The following is a 20451-nucleotide window of genomic DNA, read 5'->3' on the forward strand; positions in this document are numbered from 1 at the left end:
GTTTTTAAGTTTGCTGGAAAAGCATCCTTTTTGCTGTGTAATATTAGATAGGAATTGAATTACGTACATGAGACTATAAGAATGTATTGTTATGGTAAAACGAAAAATCTCTTAAGAAAATATGGACAATATTATTATCGGCATTATAATGGTCAAAATAATAATAATTTATGAAATATTTACACTGAGATTGAGCAAAAAATTTATTTAATCAAAATTAAAAAAAATCTTAACAATATCGTTAAAAGGTTATTCGGGAATACAAAATTAGTATTTTAGTAAAATTGTTTTATGTTAAATTCCCAATTTTTAATTTGATAAATTCTCTGAAATTTATTGTTGGGGGATAAGCTAGTTCATATGCGTATTTCACTGGTTGCTTAGGCCAGATCTTCCTGATGACCTTTTCCCAAAAGGCTTTAGAAAAACTAAAGATATTATACAAATAATATCTTAAACAAAACACCAACAATAAACCGTGATTTATCTTTTCTTACATTTCCTTACTACAATTATGCAGTTTCATAAATTACCCTTTGAGTTCGAACTCATAAATTCCCTTCAAATAGGGAATACATATATTGACTTTTTCCCGGATTTAAATGGAGGAAATAATCATGAATTAAATATTTTCCCAACATGATATTAAAGACATCGATTGGCAAATATTAAATGCAAAAAATTTTAGATTTTCAAAATTTTTTTTAAGCTAAATTCAAAAAAATTAATAAAATTGTTTACGATTCTAATAAACACTAAATGTGGATTCAGTCGAATCTTATATACCCTTCATCAAATTATACGTTAAAATAAATAATTTTATTTTTTTAATTTATTAGCAAAAAAATTTTATGAAAAATTTTTTTTAAAACTTTTTATTTTAATTTAAAAAAAAATTTAATTTTATTGGTGAAAAAAATTTTATAAAAAATTTTTTTTTTTTGGTGAAAAAAATATTCGGGTTAAAAATATTTTTTCCGATTTTGACCAATTATAGGTCCGACTTACTTTTGACTTATATACGTCGATGTAAAGGTCTTTGAAATATCAATTATTGGCTATCCATATTGTCTATATTAATGGCTTAGTAATCCAGATATAGATCAATAATGGGTCAAACACCGAGGTTGTCCTTATATCTCAGCCATTTGCGAGCTCATTGTCTCGATTTTAAATAGCAACCGAGCCGGAAGAATTTCCGATGATGTATGAATCATGTATGTAAGTTGTTTGGGGGCTACGGAAAGTTGATTGCAACATACAGACTGACAGACGTACGGATATGCCTATATCGACTTCGCTATCTTTAACGAACCAGTTTATATGTAATTTGTGGGGTTGCAAATGAAAAATATAGAAATTACAAACGGAATGACAGACTTATAATAAAAATAAAAATGCAAATTTAAACAGTTGCACCTATTATGGGTTAGTTTAAGGACCGATTTGAAATTGGCGAATTTCGAGGTCATTTTTAAAATTATTTCTTAAAATTATATTTCGTAGCATTCTTGGGGTTGTTAATTTATATATGTATGTCTTCAAAAATATTCCAGAAATTGTAAAACAACTTGAACAACTGTTTTGAAACATTTTTTTTCTTAATTTCCTCATCAAAAAATATATTTTACAATAAAATGTAAATTTCTCACAGTGTTAATGCAGTGCAAGTGCTAAGAAATAAATATCCTTTTATGAATCCCTTAACAAAATACTTAAACTAAATAACAATCTGTTATAAAAATAAATACGAAAAACAAATTCAATACTATTGGACTTAATGCTCATCAATGGAGGAAAAAAAAGTGGAGGAGGTAAAGATCTTATAACCATTAAAACCATAAAGAAGACTTAAAAACTGTAAAATGAAAATAAAAATACATATTTTAGAAAAATAACAATCATCAACTTACAGGCAACAGACAGTTAAGTAAATGTACTCCTGGATACAGAGGGAGTAGGCGAAGACAGACAGACACACAAAAACATAGACAGTTAGCAATAGCAAGTAAATTGTTTCCTGGTTTATTGTGTACTTTTTGGAATAAATATTGAAAGGATAATGAAAAGGAAATGCGAAATATTTCAATCGCCTCCCAAAAAAAAAAATAGAATACAAAAGCAACAGCAGCATCATTATGAGGTTTTTGAATATGCCACAATTTGTTGAAAAATATTCAAACAAAATGAAAAAGAAACCAAGTGCTACAGTAAGAAGATAAACAAGGAAAAAGTATACTTGATTCCATTTAAATCCGGCAACAAAATCTGGGTGTGAAAGTGGAGTAGGAAGAATTTGTTGTAGCAAGTGTAAGTGAATGAATGAGTCGGTTCAGTTAGTAATTTTTTTTTGTGGAATTTGAGTACATATTTATTTGTTTTCCTTTGCTAACTCTGTCGTATTATTAAGGAGTGAGATCGAAAAATTCTTAACATACATATATGTTTATAAAAAAGAAACCACTAAACTTACAGCTTTAATTTTTTTTTTATTTGATTGAAATTATTATTACAATTTACAAAAAAAATTATTTTTATAGTTTTAATCACTAGTGATGAAATTTTGAACCTTTTTCGGAAACCCTTCCATTAACGTTTTTATAGTGCTTTCTGTCACTTTGCTCGAACATGTAGTCCATCTCCGTTTAAAATCTACCACACTTTTGGACACCTTTTTTGTACTCTTCAATTCTCTTTTAACAAGAGCCCAATATCTCTCCACTGGCCTTAGCTCCGGGCAGTTTGGAGGATTTGCCTCTCTTGGTACAAATACCACATTATTGTTCTTGTACCACTCAAGGGCTTGTTTGCCATAGTGACAGGATGCCAAGTCAGGCCAAAAATAAGTGGACACATTATGAAGTCTTATGAATGGAAGCAGCCTTTTTTGTAAACATTCCTTGATGTAAATTTCGGTATTTATAGAGCCCGTTGTAACAAATGAGTGGCTTCTTTTGCCGCAACTGCATATTGCTTGCCATACCAAGAACTTTCTGGGAAATTTTGTCTGCTTTTGGGTCCTAAACTTTTCTTCAACATTCCCTCGAGCATCAGCAACATAAAATTTTTGACCTGGAAGTTGCGAAAAATCTGCCAGAACATACGTTTCGTCATCCATTATGCAGCAAGAATATTTTTTTATAAAACTTGACTTCAATTTCCGTGCTCTGTTTTTGGCCTCTAAATTTTTAGTAGCGTTCCTGTCAGGAACTTTTTGAGCCTTGTATGTTTTTAAACCTGCATTAGCTTTAGCTTTTCGTACCAAATAGTCCGAGCACTGAGCTAACCGGGCTGCTTTCCTACCGGATGTGTTGGGAGCTCTTTTGAAAATGCGTTCTATTTTTTTGGCTTTAGAAACATCATGTGGACCATTCCTTCTACCTGAACCAGGTTTTCTATCAACTGACAAGTTCTCCCGGTACTGTTTAATAACATTGGAAACAGTTTGACGGCAGACCTTTGTATGCTTGGCCAACTTTTTGTAAGACCAAGTTGGGTTTTGTTGAAAATATTTAATAATTTCAGTACGCACTTTTTTCTGGTCACTCATTTTAATCAGATTAACAAAAAAATTAATATAATTGACATTACACATAATAACTGACATGTTTTTCAAAGGTAACTTGATCAAAAAAAAATTCAAATAATACTTGGGTTAAAAAATGTAATGAAAAACGTGTGTTAAGAATTTTTCGATCTCACTCCTTATTATTTTGAAGTTGTTATTTCGTATGTCTGATGATGTTGCCTTATTCAGTTAGAGTACAGTCGCTATAAGAAACGTGAAACATTTCTGTTTTGCAAACTGTGAAACAATGACAATTTAGTCAAATGCTGTCAATTTGTGGTAGATTGTCACTAAATATCATATAACAATACAATAATGATAATATTAAATTACATTTCAATATAAAATAAAACAAACAACAAATGGCAACTGCCACAGTTACAGCCACAACAGCAACATATTTTGTCGCATTGTTCGTTGTATTGTTTCACTTCACTTTGTGTGTGTGTGAATCATGTGAATTATTTTATTTAGTTTTTGCCAATTTTCGGGAATTAACTAAATTGAACAGAAAAACCAAAAAAATAAACTGGTATTTTTTTCCGCATTTTCGGTTAACGTCTCAAATGCAAATGTTGTGTTTTCAGTTTTGAGATCATTATTTTTGTAGCTGTGCTCATTATAACCTACACCACCATAGTGGGGAGGGTATATTGCGTTAGTGTTAATGTTTGTAACGCCCTAAAATTTCACATCCTATCCGGGTTGTCTTAATAGATCCAGTTTTCATCGCAAGTTAAAGCGTTAAAGCATCATTTCCGACATGCAAATTCGTCTTTCAAGGTCTCTCGGCTTTAATTTGGATGAAACCCAATTTCCCTGCTTTTGGATGAATCCTGCAATTCGCAACTGCTTGAGTAGCTCCTGATGATTTTGCAAGCTGTTGTTGAGTTTCATAGCAATCTTCATGGAGAAATACCTCCAACTCTTGGCCTTCAAACTTTTTTTGCTGTCCTGGGCGATCTTTGTCTTCCGTGTCAAAATCACTACTTCTGAACCGCACAAGCCATCTCTCACACGTAGAAACCGATGGAACATATTCACCATAAGTTTTGGCGACCTATCGATGAGCTTCAGCGGTACTTTTTTTCAAATTAAAGAAGTAAAGCAAAGCGGACTACTAATGTAGCGTTCTTTACCGTCTTTTAAAGGCCCATATTAAATCAAAAATACAAATTTTATTTAATTCTACGACTCTTCTCCACACAGAGAAAACAGATTCGTGATAGTAACCGAATTTGTTGCCAATCGAATGATTCGGTTGCACACATAGCATTTTTCAGTTCTAACAACAGAAAGTCAGTTGATAAAGAAGAATTTCAGTTGAGGCAACCAAACTTTAGTTACCCATTCCAAAATATTTGTAGCCACAACTGTAAAATTCGGTCACTAAGATAGAATCATTCGTTTAGCAACAAATTCGGTTGCTATCAGGAATCTGTTTGCTCTGTGCAAAAATTGGATTTTTTCATTACAATTCGTTTATATCCAAAAACTATTTTTCGTTTAGAAAAAGGGTATGTAAGATTCCACACTGCTGTATCTTGTTTTTCTTCGATTTTGTTTAGTATTTGTTTAACAACCACAAACATAATCGTAAAAATAATGAAATGATTGTGGTTTTCGATACAAAGGTTACGCAGGTGATATATTATTTATACCAAAATCAATTAAGCGGAAGAGTTGACTCCAGAAAGGTGCATTCAAATAGCAAAACTAAACAGACTTAAGTATAAGTCATTGATGTTCATTAATGAAATGAACTACTTATTTAGTACGATCATTCAGTTATCGTACCAGTTAACACTGGTTATTTGTTTATCAAGCTCTTAGTACTTTCGACTATTGTTGATCTTATTGTCATACAGTAATGAAAAAAGCCGTTACAATTAGGGAACTCTGACAAAGGAATTGCTCCATTTTCTTGTGCACTCTTTCCATAATTAGTTTAGAAAAACATAAATATATAACTAGTTCGCAATTATCAATCTAAATTTCAAAATACAATGTAACAATAAATGGATTTACTCATTTCAAAATTATAAAGTCACAAAAGTCAATGCAACTCTATAAAACACCGCAACTTCAACTTAAATGGGCTCAAGCAAGCAGGAAAAAAAAGAGGTGCAGACCAATCACATTTACTTTTGTACACTACAAAAAGTACCGACTTCAAAACAATACTCGTCGTACTTCTCTAACTATCATTCGTACGAATATTGTACATTGTTTTATGCAGTCGTTCGTAGTCCAATCCAATCTTTTTAGATTAGCTGTCCCTAGAGGGATTTAAACGGCTTGTTGTTGTCTGCAACTCAAAAAGAGGCTGCATTTATTGAATATCAATTGATTTTCTAAAAGGATGTGGATGTCTGTCTTCTTTCGCTCTCACTCTAGACACAACCACAAACACACTAGTAAAATATGTAATAAAGTTAAAAACGATCAAGCTCGTGTATATTATACCCTACATCAAGTATGTTTAAGGATTAGTTTATTTTAAATATTTTGCCAGACATAAATTTTGGTACAAAAACAAATTTGCAACTTGTGGTATTTCGATACCAAACAATTTAAGATCCTTAAAAAGGGAAGATTTTTGTTTTGAAAGAAGTAATACAAGTTAGATATTCAATTTTGAATATATACATCACCTCTTACACCTTCCCCACATCTGCTCATGTAGGGTGTCAAAGACAGAATCTTTTGTTCCAGCAACAACTAAAAAAGCAGCGGACAGTGGTTTTGGAACTTTTTATGTTGGAAATAATTCGGTAGCTTGTGAACGATTGAGATATCTGATGAAACAAATTTAAAACGTTCAGAGCTGATGTATCTTTGAGTTCATTTGTTTTTACATGGGTATATACAAATGGCGGCTAGTGGGCGGCACCCTATAGTTACAACAAAAATTCAGTTCTTGTCCGAATGTTAAGGAATTTTATATTTAGATAGTACAGGCTGCATTCAAATTACCTCCAAACTAAAGGTCTACAGGTCAAGGAACACAACGTCATGTTGACGCAACATTTCCTTCTGGGATGTCACCGATAGAGTCATCCAAACTTCAACATCACACAGTTGGAGTCTCCTCCGAGCCATGAGCCAGACAAGACATATGTATATACGAGGAGAGCATACAGAGTTATATGCAGGATCAATTTTATCGCAGCTCGTATATGACAGCTTTGAACGACCTTCATAGAGTCGCCATCAATTCCGGCGTAGCAGTCGCCGAGAAGATTCTGCCGCGTAAAACAAGAGTAGTTTTTGGACAACTAAGATCACGCTTAATGCATTTTGGTCCCGCGTAGACCTTGCCGTCCTCAACATATTCAACTGTCCAGCCAGACCTACTACACTACGTCCCGTATATTTATGGACTCATCCAGTCGAAGTAGCACAATTCCTTGGACTTGAACTACATAAAAACCCCCCCAACCCGATTAAATATTGTAAACCACTGTGCAGCGGTGAAAAGCAACAGTAGAAATCAGCGTCTATTGAAAATGTAGAGATCTGTCACGGCAAAATGATTTTGGTCACAGGGTTTTGTAAAAATAGTGAATTACGCACATAAAACAATAAGGCCAGACAGCCACACAGTCAACTGAACAAACACACAGAGTTTCAAATAAACTGCATTTTTTTCGTAAAAACTTTTCTTTTATTTTTTTTTTGTATGTTTCCCAATTCAAAGCCGGCAAAAGCTTATTACAGCATTTTTATACACTGAAGACTCTGTTCTTACAAGTTGACAGGTTTGACAGTTAGAACAACATATCACTATATATATAATAAAAATAAACCAGATTTTGCTTAAAATCCAACAGCATAAAGAAAACCACTATAACGAAAAACATTCAACTAAACAGACAATAAACAGAAGAAGACTATAATTTTTAAGCAGTTGTGTGTTTTCAGTTTTATTTGATTTCTTGTTCTTTTTTTTGCATTTTTTATTTATTTTTTTTTGTTCTTAACCATAAATATCTTTTAGAAATTGTATTTGTTGGTGTTGAGTTTTATAAACAAAAGTGTTTGTTGCGGAGTGGGACAACAAAATAATAACAATAATAAGAATATGAAAAAAAATACCAAAACTGGTAACTCCTTTTGGTGTTCGATATTATAGGCGGCAAATTCTTAAGGCTGTCAATAAGTATGCGTTTGATACAAACAATTAAAATGACATTTGTTGACACATGACAAGCGTCCTTTAAGACCTCGCTCGACTGTACAATGTGAAATGTGCCCTGAACATAGCATCGCACCGCTGAAGAAAGGAGAGGAAAATAAGCTGATTTTAACATTCAATATGCCATTCAATGTTTGCTGATCATTAATGGAAAATTAATTGTATTTATTTGGATTTTGAGGGGACAGCTAAAAGTTTTAACTCATAATCTGTTGAAGTAATGGAAGCAATATATGAAAGTTGTTGAGAAATATTTGATCAAATAAGCTTTTAGAATATTTTTCACAATACATGAACAAAATTGGAGGAGCTTTAACTAATCTCAAGCAGAGATTAAATACGAGGAAATCTCATGTGTTTTATATTGTCGTTGTCGAAAATTTTACTACGACTTAAGACACTCATAAGGCTGAAAAGCTTTTAGATCCATCATCTCAGAAACTCATAAGAACATAATTACCGTATTCGTGATGGAGTAAAATTTGAGATTATGGCATTATATGTTGAGCAAGAAATTTAGTACAATATATTATAATTTCGCAATCGAAATTATTTTTAGATAAGAAAGCTCGACTATGGCATTTTTAGATTTGATTCTATCAGCATCCAGAAAGCACCTCAGTGAGAAGTCTATATACCTGAAAGGGTGGTCTGATTCATCTATAGTTTTAAACAAGTTAATGGTGCCACTGGGTTCTGTGTTTATGGATTTCAAAGTGGTATTCCTATGGACGTTTACCAGTCTATCCTTCTGGAAGAGATCTACGTCATCCTTATCTGCGCTGTTGTGTGTTTGGGAAGAAGATAAAGGAGCTCGATTATTTTCGTGATGTCGAAATGTCAGGCTGTACTTACAAGGTTGACCTTGTGCTGACTAACTGGTCCTGAGGGCAAAGCTGGGAACCAAAGGGCCGATTGTTTATAAAAGAACCGGGCGCGCTCGCATAAGAATGGAATAATTTTTTACATTCCATATGGATAAGATATAATAAGAACTCATTCTTGGGTAGATTTTGGAATACTCCCCACAATTGGGTATATTACTCAAACGATTCCTTAATCTTCCCAGCGAAAATCTCATAATGTTATAATTTTGGGCATTGTTGGATCAAAGTAGAGCATATTTTCCGAGATGCGCTTTGTATTTGTCCAACATTGTGTTCCTGTAGAGTCAAGTGTCTTAGAAAGGTATCAACAATGATTTGGTGGATGTTTTTTGTCTCTCATTAAGAAAGCTTCATACGAAGTACGGAAGTATCACAAAATAGCGACAGACTATTTGACCTTAACGACCTTAATTTTGTCTTCCCTTATGGGCCCTTTTAAATCCTTTTGAATCGAACCACGACTTGGTGCTTTGAATAATCTCTTATCGATAAAGAATATAGATCTCTAACTTATAGGTAAAATGTCAAACATATATCTGATAAGTGGAGGAGAGAAGCGGAGATGTTTGAATGTAGCCTTGCATTTTCACAGGATATGCAATTAAATAAGCATGTAGTCAAATTTCTTAGGAACTGAGCGATTAAAAAGTAAAAATCAAAATGGTAAAGCACAACTGGTATTAGAATTTGAAAAAGCTCTTCTGGCAGTCTTGAAAGAGGAAATTACAGCTGCAATGATGTGAGCACATTTGCTATATGGGTTTCTTATCTGAAGATCACTATAGAAATATGTGAAAGAATCGCAATAAATTAATTTAATATACTTAACACAAGCATTTTTGAAAAGGAAATATCGGGGGCATTTGCGAACTAAACATACGACCTATTATAATTTGAATGTTGGAAAATAAACTAGGCTATAGCAAGGTTTTTTCTTTTCAATTCTCAGAATGGTTATTTATATAAAGATTGTGGAAATTATCAAGGATGTTTCAAAAGCAATACTATCAACAGACCAGTTAGAATCTCTGCAGACAACCGGTTATGATAACTCTAAGAGATATTCTGGAAACGGTAATAATATTTCCAAAATGGCTATCAATTCATTATACAAAATGTATATATCTGCCCATTACTGGAGAAAGACAACTGAGTTAGGCTGATAGTTATTATATGCTGCTACTGGTTTGAGTTGAATTAACCTATTTCATATCCTTTCAATATTCTATTCCTTTAAGAAAGCATTTATGAAATAAATAAGTACAACTCCGATTTGGAATTTACAGTCGTGAAAACTAAAAAAGAAATAGAATGTATAAAAAGCAATCGTATCAAAGAATAACTTAAAATTATTGTGGGTAAAAAACATCTGAAATTCCAAAATAAAAGACACTGTAGAATTATCAACGTTCCTGTATTCAATTTCGTCTCATTTAGAATAATTACTCATTAAGCTCATACGAACTGAATGTTCTTATTATTGTTATGGTACTTATAAGTACCATAACAATAATAAGCTTACAAAATTAACACAAAATATATTTTGACACTTTTTGATCAAAAGTACACTGTCATTTGGAATAATATAAAATAGACTTGTAATAGAAAATGTTATGAAAGTTAAAAACTAATCAATATATTAAAAAATTTAAACAAAAATCTATGAGTTTTTTTATTTTTTGGCTGGTGCTGACCCAACGGTACCAGGTCCCTTTCGGATATTTGCAGAATTCAATATTTTATAAAAAAAATAAAACTTTTTCAACGATTTAAAGCCTTGGTCAACAAGGGGTTAAATGACAAAAATTGTGTTCGATTCTTCGGAACTCATATATCGAATAAAAGATTGATTTAGATATGTTGGGTTTAGAAAGTAGTATTTACACCTCATATGTATGTATTTTTGTAACGAAAATATTACAAGAACTTTAAACTCCAACGACTTGAAATAAACTGCTACGAATTTAGAAACTATATACGAACAGCTAAAAGCAAATATAAAACTTGTTTTTGCATCCTCATAAAGTCACCACAATGTTTAATACTTTCGCACTAACTTTATCAAAGCGACTCTTGACCATAATTTACGGCGAATCTATGCTTCATTTGTAACAATTTTATAACTTCTAATTATAATTGTAATCTCCTAAAGTTCCTGTCGTGATTGCCCCATCGACTTGCCTGGTTTCAGCACTAAATTACGAAATGGCCAAATCCAGTGCCAAATGATATAAAATAAAACAAATAAACAAACAAACAAACATAGGAAAAAAAAGAAGAACTAAAGGACTTTGAGAGAGGAGATATTATTTATGATTATGTTGCAACCATAAACTATATACTTTATAACATTTGGCCATAATTACACAATTTGAAAACAAACACAAAACTGAGGGAGAACAACACATAAACTTTGTACAACACAACACAGCACATAATAACACACACTCCCAGTGTGGCAGCCAAAAAGACCCTACACGATTGCCACAAAGTGGTGATGGACACAAAGAGCAGAGTGTGCGGATACAGCCAATTTTATTGAACACAAAATTCAATTTCAATATCAAAATGAAATTTTATTGTTGTTGTTGTTGTTGTTGTTTGGTTTGTTATTTGTTGCCAAAGCATAAAAATTGTAGAATTGAAGGAAAAAATCGAACACGAGCGAAAAAACACATCAATATGTACAATAAAACCTAAAAATTAAATTCCAAAAAAAAAAGACACTGTTGCCAATACCTTGAACCAGCAATATTAAACTCCGAAACAGCCACAGGATGAAACCGACGAATATGAGAATCATTTACTATATATTTTTTTTACACACTCAAATGGTGTTTCATCCATACAATTCTGTACTGGTACATACATACATACATTCGTTATTTTTATATGTATGTTTGTAGTATATATTTTTTTGTTTTGTCATATTATTTTTCAATTCGATTGGATTCGCCTCAAGTTGTTTTAATTTTATTTCACAATTTAAGTTCGTTTGTTTGAATTTCGAAATAAAAAAAGAAGAAAAATAAAGACAATAAAGTTTTCAAAAAATAAAACTAAAATACAACTGAAATCCAGCAGAACCTTACGGAAAAACACCAACTGCAACAATGGCAACAGGAAAACACCGACAACAACAACTACAACATCGTCAGCAACAGCCAGAAGAGCTTCATAAAGCAACAGCAACCTGATGATGATGGTGATGTTGCTACTATTAAATATTCGACGAGAAAAAGTACCACTGTCATTGACTATTGTAGTGATAATGCACAATGGGTTAAGTTTAATAAGCATTGGCAAAAAGAAAAGCTAAAAAATATACTATAATAACACAGATTACTACAGATATGCAACCAACGACAATTGTCAAAAAAAATAATTGTGTCAACCATATATATGGTTACAGTAAACATGCATATGTTTGTGACAACCATTTATATGATGAAGGAATTACCATAATATATTGCTCCCGGCTTAAGGTTTATCATAATCTGAGAACAATATATTACGATTAAATTATTCATCATAAATATGGTTGCCACAAACATATATTTGTTTACTGTAACCATATATATGGTTGATACAATCATGCGAATCGTATATTAATCATATTATGGTTACCACAGCTATAATATTGTTAAAAAACTAACAATGTTTAAATGGTTACAGTAAACATGCACAACTATATTTTTTCTCTGCGTGTAGTTTGACGTTGCAGGGTAAATATTGAAAACTCTCCCTAGTGTTTCTACCTTTCGTATTATTGTATCATGCTACAAGGAGATTTGCACTTTGTGTTTCTCAAAAGTAGAAAGAAGAAGAGCGAGAGATAGAAAGAAAACGATATGAGGACATAATTGCCATCTGCTCTTCCTAATGTAGGCACTCATGCATCCCAATTCCCTGTCAGATAATTTAGAGAGGCTACTAAAGGAGAGTTTCCTAAGAACGTAGCACGCAGATATCTTAGTGCCGGACAGCTGCATAAAAAGTCTTCCAGAATGGGTGCCAAAAGTGCAATTTCCGGTGATCACCGCAACCATGTTAGTTGTAGACGTTGTATTCCAAGTAGATATGACGTGCTCTTATAGTCCAATGCAGGCCATATCATTCTTGTGATATCACAAGTAGATTCTAAGCAAGTTCATAGTAGACATCATTTACCCATTGTTTGCACCATGACACATCAAGGCGCCTCTTTTCGCGAAGTAATCAGCAATAAAAATTGCCCTTAATATACCTGTATCCATATAGCCATGTGAGTACAACTGTTGAATGTCTCGCGAATATCCCTACCAGATATTTTGTTACATCTGAGGCAGTTTGCTGCTCGTTTAATAACCGATACCTCAGCCTTTGAAATACTACATCCATTTGGATGTCTAAAGGACATTCTAATCCTAAATTCCTGTATGTAGACTCCGTCGCCATCTCTATCCCTTATATATACATATTACATTTTTATTTAGTATCACTCTGACTCTTGAATTTATTTATAGCTATTTAAGCCATAGTGCAACAAAGTGACATGATGAGGTTGATGATAAAACCACTCTCTCTCCCTATTCTCTTATATACTGTTTTGTTTTATACAGAACTTCGTTCGTATCCCGTTGTCATAAGACTCCTTTTGTTTTCTTTATTCATTTATACATAGTTTGCTGATGCTCATCTTTTAAACTCATAAAAATGAATTTTCAATCTAAAAATGTTCACAGCATCGACAAATATATGAAAAAAAAAAATTTATTAAAAAATTTACATTAATCGACCATTTTAAAGACTTTAATGATATTTGCTATAATGTTCAGATGTAGCCCCTTTTAAAGATTCCACTGTTGCTACTGCAGTTGCTAGACATTGCAGGGTGCATACATGAAATGCAGACACTTTAATGTGGTCTCTAGAGTCAACTATAATTTGACCAACATCAGACAGAGACTCTACAATTATTTTAGCAGTTACTGTCAAGAATAAATATTCTTTTTTTTTTTGTATTATAAATTGTTTTATAAAATATTGCAAGAAAATGGGGACAATAAATATTGTTTTAGTTATTCTAAATAAATTTGTTTTTTTTAATGGCTTAAGAGTGTTGTTGAGAATAAACTTTTATCAGCTTTACAGGGTGCTTTCATTGTAATCAAAAGTTGGGCAGTATATTTAGTTTTACGTTGTTTTGAGTGTAAAATATCAGGTTATTGTTATGGATATGGAGCTAAGGAATTTGAAATAATGTCAAGGATATCAAAAACCATGACTGCCATTGATCGTTGGATTTAAATATGACTTCAATACTAGGAACGTTACCTGACCAGTATATATTTGCTGGCATAATTTTTAAAAAATATCCTACCATTTATACCTTGATCTGATTTTGACAATCGTGGTACATCTATACAATTAATCTATACAATTTTTTAGGACCCTGTTCACAATTGTACGGCAGGGTCTCTGCAGGACCAGTACGCATTGCCTGTAGCTGCATCCCGATTAACTAGCCGCTTAACAAATTGTTTCAGTAAAACTTTAATGTATCTCGGATATATAGTGAATGTTTCAGAAGATAGTTTTAGATAAACTGTTGAATGCAAGTTTGTGAAAATATTTTTGGACAAACTGTAGACCTCAACTTAAGGTACAGTTTTTCAAATGATTTTAAACCGATTGCACATATTTCCAAACCTGCAGTTGTAGCGGTCCCCTCTCAGCGGATAGTCGTCAAGCAGAAATAAAACAAACAGCAGCTGCAATGACCGTTTCGCAGAACTTTATCTTTGTTTCTTGTACATTGAAGGGTATCGGTATCATTAAAGATGCGATCGGTAAATTCTTCAAAGACGTGCCAGTTAGCATTATTTTTGTCAATGTAATTATGGCGTTCGAAGACGATGAAACCTGGACGCGATCCAGACAAGCTATTATGGACAAATGCTTTGACCGTGGAGAAAATACTGCTCGTCAAGTTATGCAATTGAGCATATTAGAACTTGCTATTGTGACGTATCCAATTAAGGCTTTATTGATTGGAATGAACTGGACATCTCACGGCTACATGTTAGATTTTAAGTGACACTACATCTGACGAGTGCTGTGGTCTTATCAAAACGGGGCATTTTCGACTCCAGTTGACTGTTTGTGCGTGTTTTTTTATAATTTGTTTACATTTAAACCACTTTAGTACACCAATACTGTAATAATGACTTGCTGAAAAAACAACTGGACCTGAATCAATGAATGAATGCAACTAAAAGACCAGAATATGTCATGATATTGGAAGTTTTCCAAAAACGTTTGAATAAGATTGCGAATCTTCTTCTGCGAATACAAGATGTAATATTTTCAAAGTTTCCAATAGAGGAGGGAGTTTTGGCGCTGAAGTCTACTTCTAGGAGTTTGGGATAAGAATTTCCGTCAGGCTTTCAATTGGTTAAGAAATTCTTAAGGCTAAAACATCGAGGATATAGAAACAGATATTCTAATTTATACCGATAGACAAGCTGATATTGGTGGGTTTACCACAACTAAACTTCTCTAGAAATGACGTACGGACGTGGTGGATATGAGGTAATTTTGGAAACTTCGCTGCGAATGATTTGATGAAGAATGGGCGGGTTACATCATTCGAATGGTAAACGTTGCAGTTTTATACCAATATTACACTAATCCGACCCATCATTCTCGAGATTTTAAAACTGGAAGGATAGAGCGCCCTTATCCTTACTTGTATATTCTTGTGTCTTTTTCATACTTCTTTTGCAGGTAACAAAAGTCTACTTAAATAGACTCAAGCTGGTTGATCCAAAAAGGTCATCGCCACTTAAACATAGCCTAAGTTACTGATCGGGAACGACAATTGTTGAAATCCGGTCAGACCGCATTGAAGACGATTTGATCTATTATCATGACGACGATTTAAGGTCCCCGAACACTTCCTCAGCGAGGTTCGAAACACTTCCTAGGAAATGTTCTTATCCTAATGCACTAGAAATGTCCTAATCTATTTACCATGTAGATTACCTTCATGTTGAATTAATTCATTCACATTCCAATACATTAGATACAGCTTAAGCAATCATTACTTTCCTAAAACTTCAAAAACCATTTTCGAATATTTACGCAAAACTGAACACACATTGCAGAAATCGCAACTAAACGCAACAACATTTCGTTGTAAAAATAATGACAACAATAATAAACGAATAAAATAAAGAGTGAGAGAGAGGAAAAAAAGGAACATAAAACAACAACAACATAAAAATGTACGAAATCAAAAATTCATTAAATGGTAATAATTTGCAAATTGCAATAATTTAAATTTTCTCTGCTGGCAACCGAAAAAATCAGAAATATCTGCAAACGGAAAACATTAAGATTTAAATACAACAAACACATCCACAACAACCCATATTACTTACTTACAAACGTATGCGGTCATATGATCGCACAAAACTGATACTCAAAGGTATCTGGAAAAGGAAAAAAAAATAAAAACGAGAATAACATAAAGAGGACCGTTTTGCAAAATTGAAATTCTGAACACAAATGTTACAGGCAGTATCAACGCCTTCTTTTTGTTTTTGTGGCAACATGCGTGGTATGGAAAAAAAACTGTATGAATATTTCAACTTCTTTGGCTGAGTCTGTCCAAGGGGTCTGTCCAGCTGTTGGAATCTGCACAGGGAGAGTTAAATAAAGCAACACACTAAAAAAAAAACAAATGAATAAACGTATGAATCCAAAGATGATGATGACGACGAAGATGATGATCAACCCATTGCTAGATGGCTGGCTGGCTGGCTGTTTGTTCGTTGGTTGGCATTTCGATGTGCAAGAAACGATTAACATTTGTAAAGATTTAATGAAATGAAATTTTCGCGATCACCTGTCAATATTACCTGCTGTGATCTTAAATATGGGCTCCATTCGACTCTTAAATGAAAACGACGACGATGTTGTTTGACTAACAGAGTTGCGTTGTTGCGTTGGTTGCATTTGTTGTAGCTGTTGTTGCATTTAGTTCAGTTGACTTGAGTTTTTGGCTGGTTGGATGGCTGGCAAAAAGACAAGGCACATGTTGTTTTGTTGGGACTTTAAGATTCGTTTTTGTTATTTTTGTGATTTGAGTTCTTTTTATTATTTTTAATTTTTTTGCAACTCAATGGGAGGCATACAACAAATATACGAGTATTTCTTTAAAACATTTCCCCACCATGTGTTTGTTTGTTTCTTGGCTGTTACTCGTTTAAATGTTTATTATACAGTGAGATTTGTGTTTGTGCCACAAGATTGTTAGGTTATTAAACAACCATTCTGAGAATTTATGGAACAACACTAAACCAACAACATTTCCACCAAATAAATGATCACGTTGTAGTTACATTGTGTTTAACTTTTTTCAAACCAATATTGGGTTGGTATATCGTTAATAAGATTTCAATTTGGGCAACAATATTGGTGTGTTAAAAAAAAAAAACAAAAAACTTTTTGAAATGGTATCAAATTTCAATACTTATTTATATTATCAAAGATTTCAATTTAAACCTTACAAAAATCCATTTCTCTCCTCCAGCTTTTTAAAAATAATTAATTTGTCTTTATTTTATTTTTTTATTGTTTTGAATTTTAGCACATCTTGAAAAATTTTGTTTTTCATTTTATAATCTCCGGACACAATAGTTACATGGACAGTAATCGTTATTTGAATGTCGCTTAAGATAAGATTGTTCGCTCGTATCAGCAGCATTAATTTTGCAGCTGCAGACAACGTGTTGTTAAAGATCATGACATCATTTTCTCGCCAAATAAATACATATACATATAAATAAATAAATGCCTTGATGTTTTTATTTGCGAAAACAAAATCTTGGCTTTTTCTCAGCTATTTGTTGTTTGTTTGTTCTTCTCTGGTCAAGCAATGCAAATTACAAACGTCCAGTCTTTAGAATCAATTTAAGCCAAAGTGGAATGTTAAAGTGAAACAAGTTTTCTTATCAGTTTCACGGTTGCAGTTGCGATATCATTTACCGCCTGTTGCTGCCACAATGCAGCAGCCACATATGCAGACACATTTCGTGATTTAATAAGTGCCGCTAAGCTTAAAGCAAACATCAGGAACGCTTAAACTCATATATACCACCTCACACACACTTTTCAGCCAAAGCAAAAAAAACATATAATATACGAAGTTAGTTTCACAATTGATAATAAATAATCAATTTTGATTAAATTAAAAACTTTTTGAAATTAGGTATAATAGAATCATATTTTGAGTAAAATATCTTTTTAATAACTCGTTAAAAAACGAGATAAGTATTCTAGATCTATTTTTTTTTTAACTCTGCACAAAATAATTAGAATTTTTTCTAATAATCCATCTGCAAAGGGTGTTTCAGAAGCCTATAACATTTTAATACCGAAAAATTAGCTTTTTTTTTGAAACATTTGTTCAATATAAATTTATTCAAAGTACATATTGGCTATTGTTATTTGTGGCTTTTTCCCATCTTTCTGGCAAGTTATGTATTCCGAACCAAAATAACTGCGCATGTTTTGAGGCATAGAACAAATCAAGCCAATATCAAAGTAAAGCGTATCCCAGAGAGAGAGAGTTCTATATATGTATATCGAAACAAATAGTAATCGTACGGGTCACGGTCTAGACTACAAAGCGGGTTAGGCAAAACAACTTTATTCTAAATACTTTGTAACAGGTATTGCAACAGGAGGTGGAATATTACGGATTCATGTCTGGTCGCATATTCTGGGCATTTTTCGGTCGATGCTCGCTGCAAACGAACAGTTGCATTCGCAACTGGTGTCCTGTGATGACCTGGTCAGATTTCAGCAGATCATAATAGATAGGACCCTTTTGCCACCACCATATACAGATGATTACCTTAGCGCTATGGATATTTGGCTCAGGTGTCGGTTCGCCTGTTGGTCGTTCTTCACATTCGATCTCTTAGGCTTCGGATTATCGTAATGTATCCATTTTCCATTACCAGTAATAATTTGGTGAACATTTTTTTCTTTTATAGCGTTGAAGCATCATTTCGGACATGAGAAATAGTCATTCAAGGTCTCTCGGCTTCAATGCGTATGGTACCCAATTGCCCTGCTTTTGTTTAAATCATGTTGCGCGAAAACGTTTTTGATTTTGCAAGCAAAAATTATTTTTTTAACGGCAGTTTAAAACTAAAATTTTTTGATCATCACATTGGAATTTATTGAGAATATAATAGGGAATACAAATGTGAAAAAAGATGTCAATACCTCGGACAGTTTTTCCTTACCAACGATTAAAATTTTGCGATTTTCGGGAAAAACTAATTTGTTGGCCATATTTTGGCGAATGATGCCAATTTCCTTACTGTTATGAATTTTAAGTAAAGTCTATACAGGTAGGCCTCCATTTACGCGGTTTGTTGGGCCCAACAAAATAGCGTGTAAATCAAATTCGCGTAAAAAGAGGTTCTAATTTAGAACGAAATGCTTTTGTGGGGCCAATAATTTTTTATATCGCGTAAAACAATACATCAGTCACATAACAAAAAAGAAATTGGGACCTAAAAATCGCGTTAAATAGAAAACACATATGTACATACATACATATCGTCACCTTAAATGAAAGCGGACGTAACTACACAAAAATTCAAAATCGAGTATTTGATTGATTGATTGATTAAACAATTATTATTGATTTTATAACTTATCCTGTAAAAACATAAAAAATGTAGTTACGTCCGTTTACATTTAAGGCAACGATATATACTTTAAGTAAACTTATTTTATTTGTAATTTTAAAAACTTACTTAAAACAAAAGTAAAAAACTCAACTAAAAAATATTTCTTATCGAAAAAATGTCAATTAAAAAAACAAAATATTCTAATACGTAAAAGAGATCAAAACATAACAAAAAATTCATAAAAATTAACGAAGTTTTCAAAAAAGAAATCTGTTATTCGCTTGTGTTTTTTCGTTTCTGGTTGTTTGTTGACGCGTTATATAAAAATCGTGTAAAAAAAGTCACGTATTTGAAAAAATGGTTGCTAATTTGAGTTCGCGTTATATCGAATTCGCGTAAATAAAGTACCGCGTAAATGGAGGCTTACCTATACAGAGCATTATATGCCAGATAATTATTAAGGTCAAAGGTAAAAGTTTGCAATATTTGGAATTTTTAAATGAATGATAGCGAAATATTATATATTTTCGTGCCACTTTTAATGAAAGTTGCGAAAAATATCCCTTAAGGTCATAAATTTAGAATAACAGTGAAAAAGGGAAATTAATCCTTAAAAGCACTAGTGGTCCAAATGCCCCTCAATTTTTATAATCACGAAAAACACAGTCAAATTGAGGGTCATTTTGACCACTAGTTCCTTTTTGAATCAGTTTTAAATTTTTCCATACATTGAGGGTCCATCTTAGGCAGCACCCAGTTAAACAATTCATATAAAAATAGTGTGACATTCAGTCTACTATAACACATAAAATATTCAGTGTCCAATTACATTTTAAGAAGAGAAAATAAAATGAAAATTCATCAGTACGTCAAACAAATTTAGTGAAAGATGTTTGTCTGTTACTTTTTTGCGTTTACACAACATTAATATTAACGAAAATCCTTAAAATCAGACCATTCGTTTTATGCAACATTGCAATACATTTGTTAATGTTATTGTTTTTATACCCTACACCACCATAGTGCGGAGGGTATAATGCGTTTGTGCAGACGCCCAAAAATATTAGTCTAACACCCACCTTAACGTATACCCATCGACTTAGA

General features: G+C 32.7%; 1 protein-coding gene across 1 annotated transcript in view; it reads left to right on the forward strand.

Moving 5' to 3' along the window:
- Nucleotides 1-14732, forward strand: part of LOC135958287 (uncharacterized) — a 48353-nt gene extending 33621 nt beyond the window's left edge. Inside the window, exon 3 of the mRNA XM_065509186.1 lies at nt 14351-14732. Coding sequence (XP_065365258.1) covers nt 14351-14732 — 382 coding nt within the window. The remainder of the gene's footprint in view (nt 1-14350) is intronic.
- The last annotated feature ends 5719 nt before the right edge of the window (nt 14733-20451 follow it).

Source organism: Calliphora vicina, chromosome 4 (assembly GCF_958450345.1).
Source record: "Calliphora vicina chromosome 4, idCalVici1.1, whole genome shotgun sequence".
NCBI lineage: Eukaryota > Metazoa > Arthropoda > Insecta > Diptera > Calliphoridae > Calliphora > Calliphora vicina.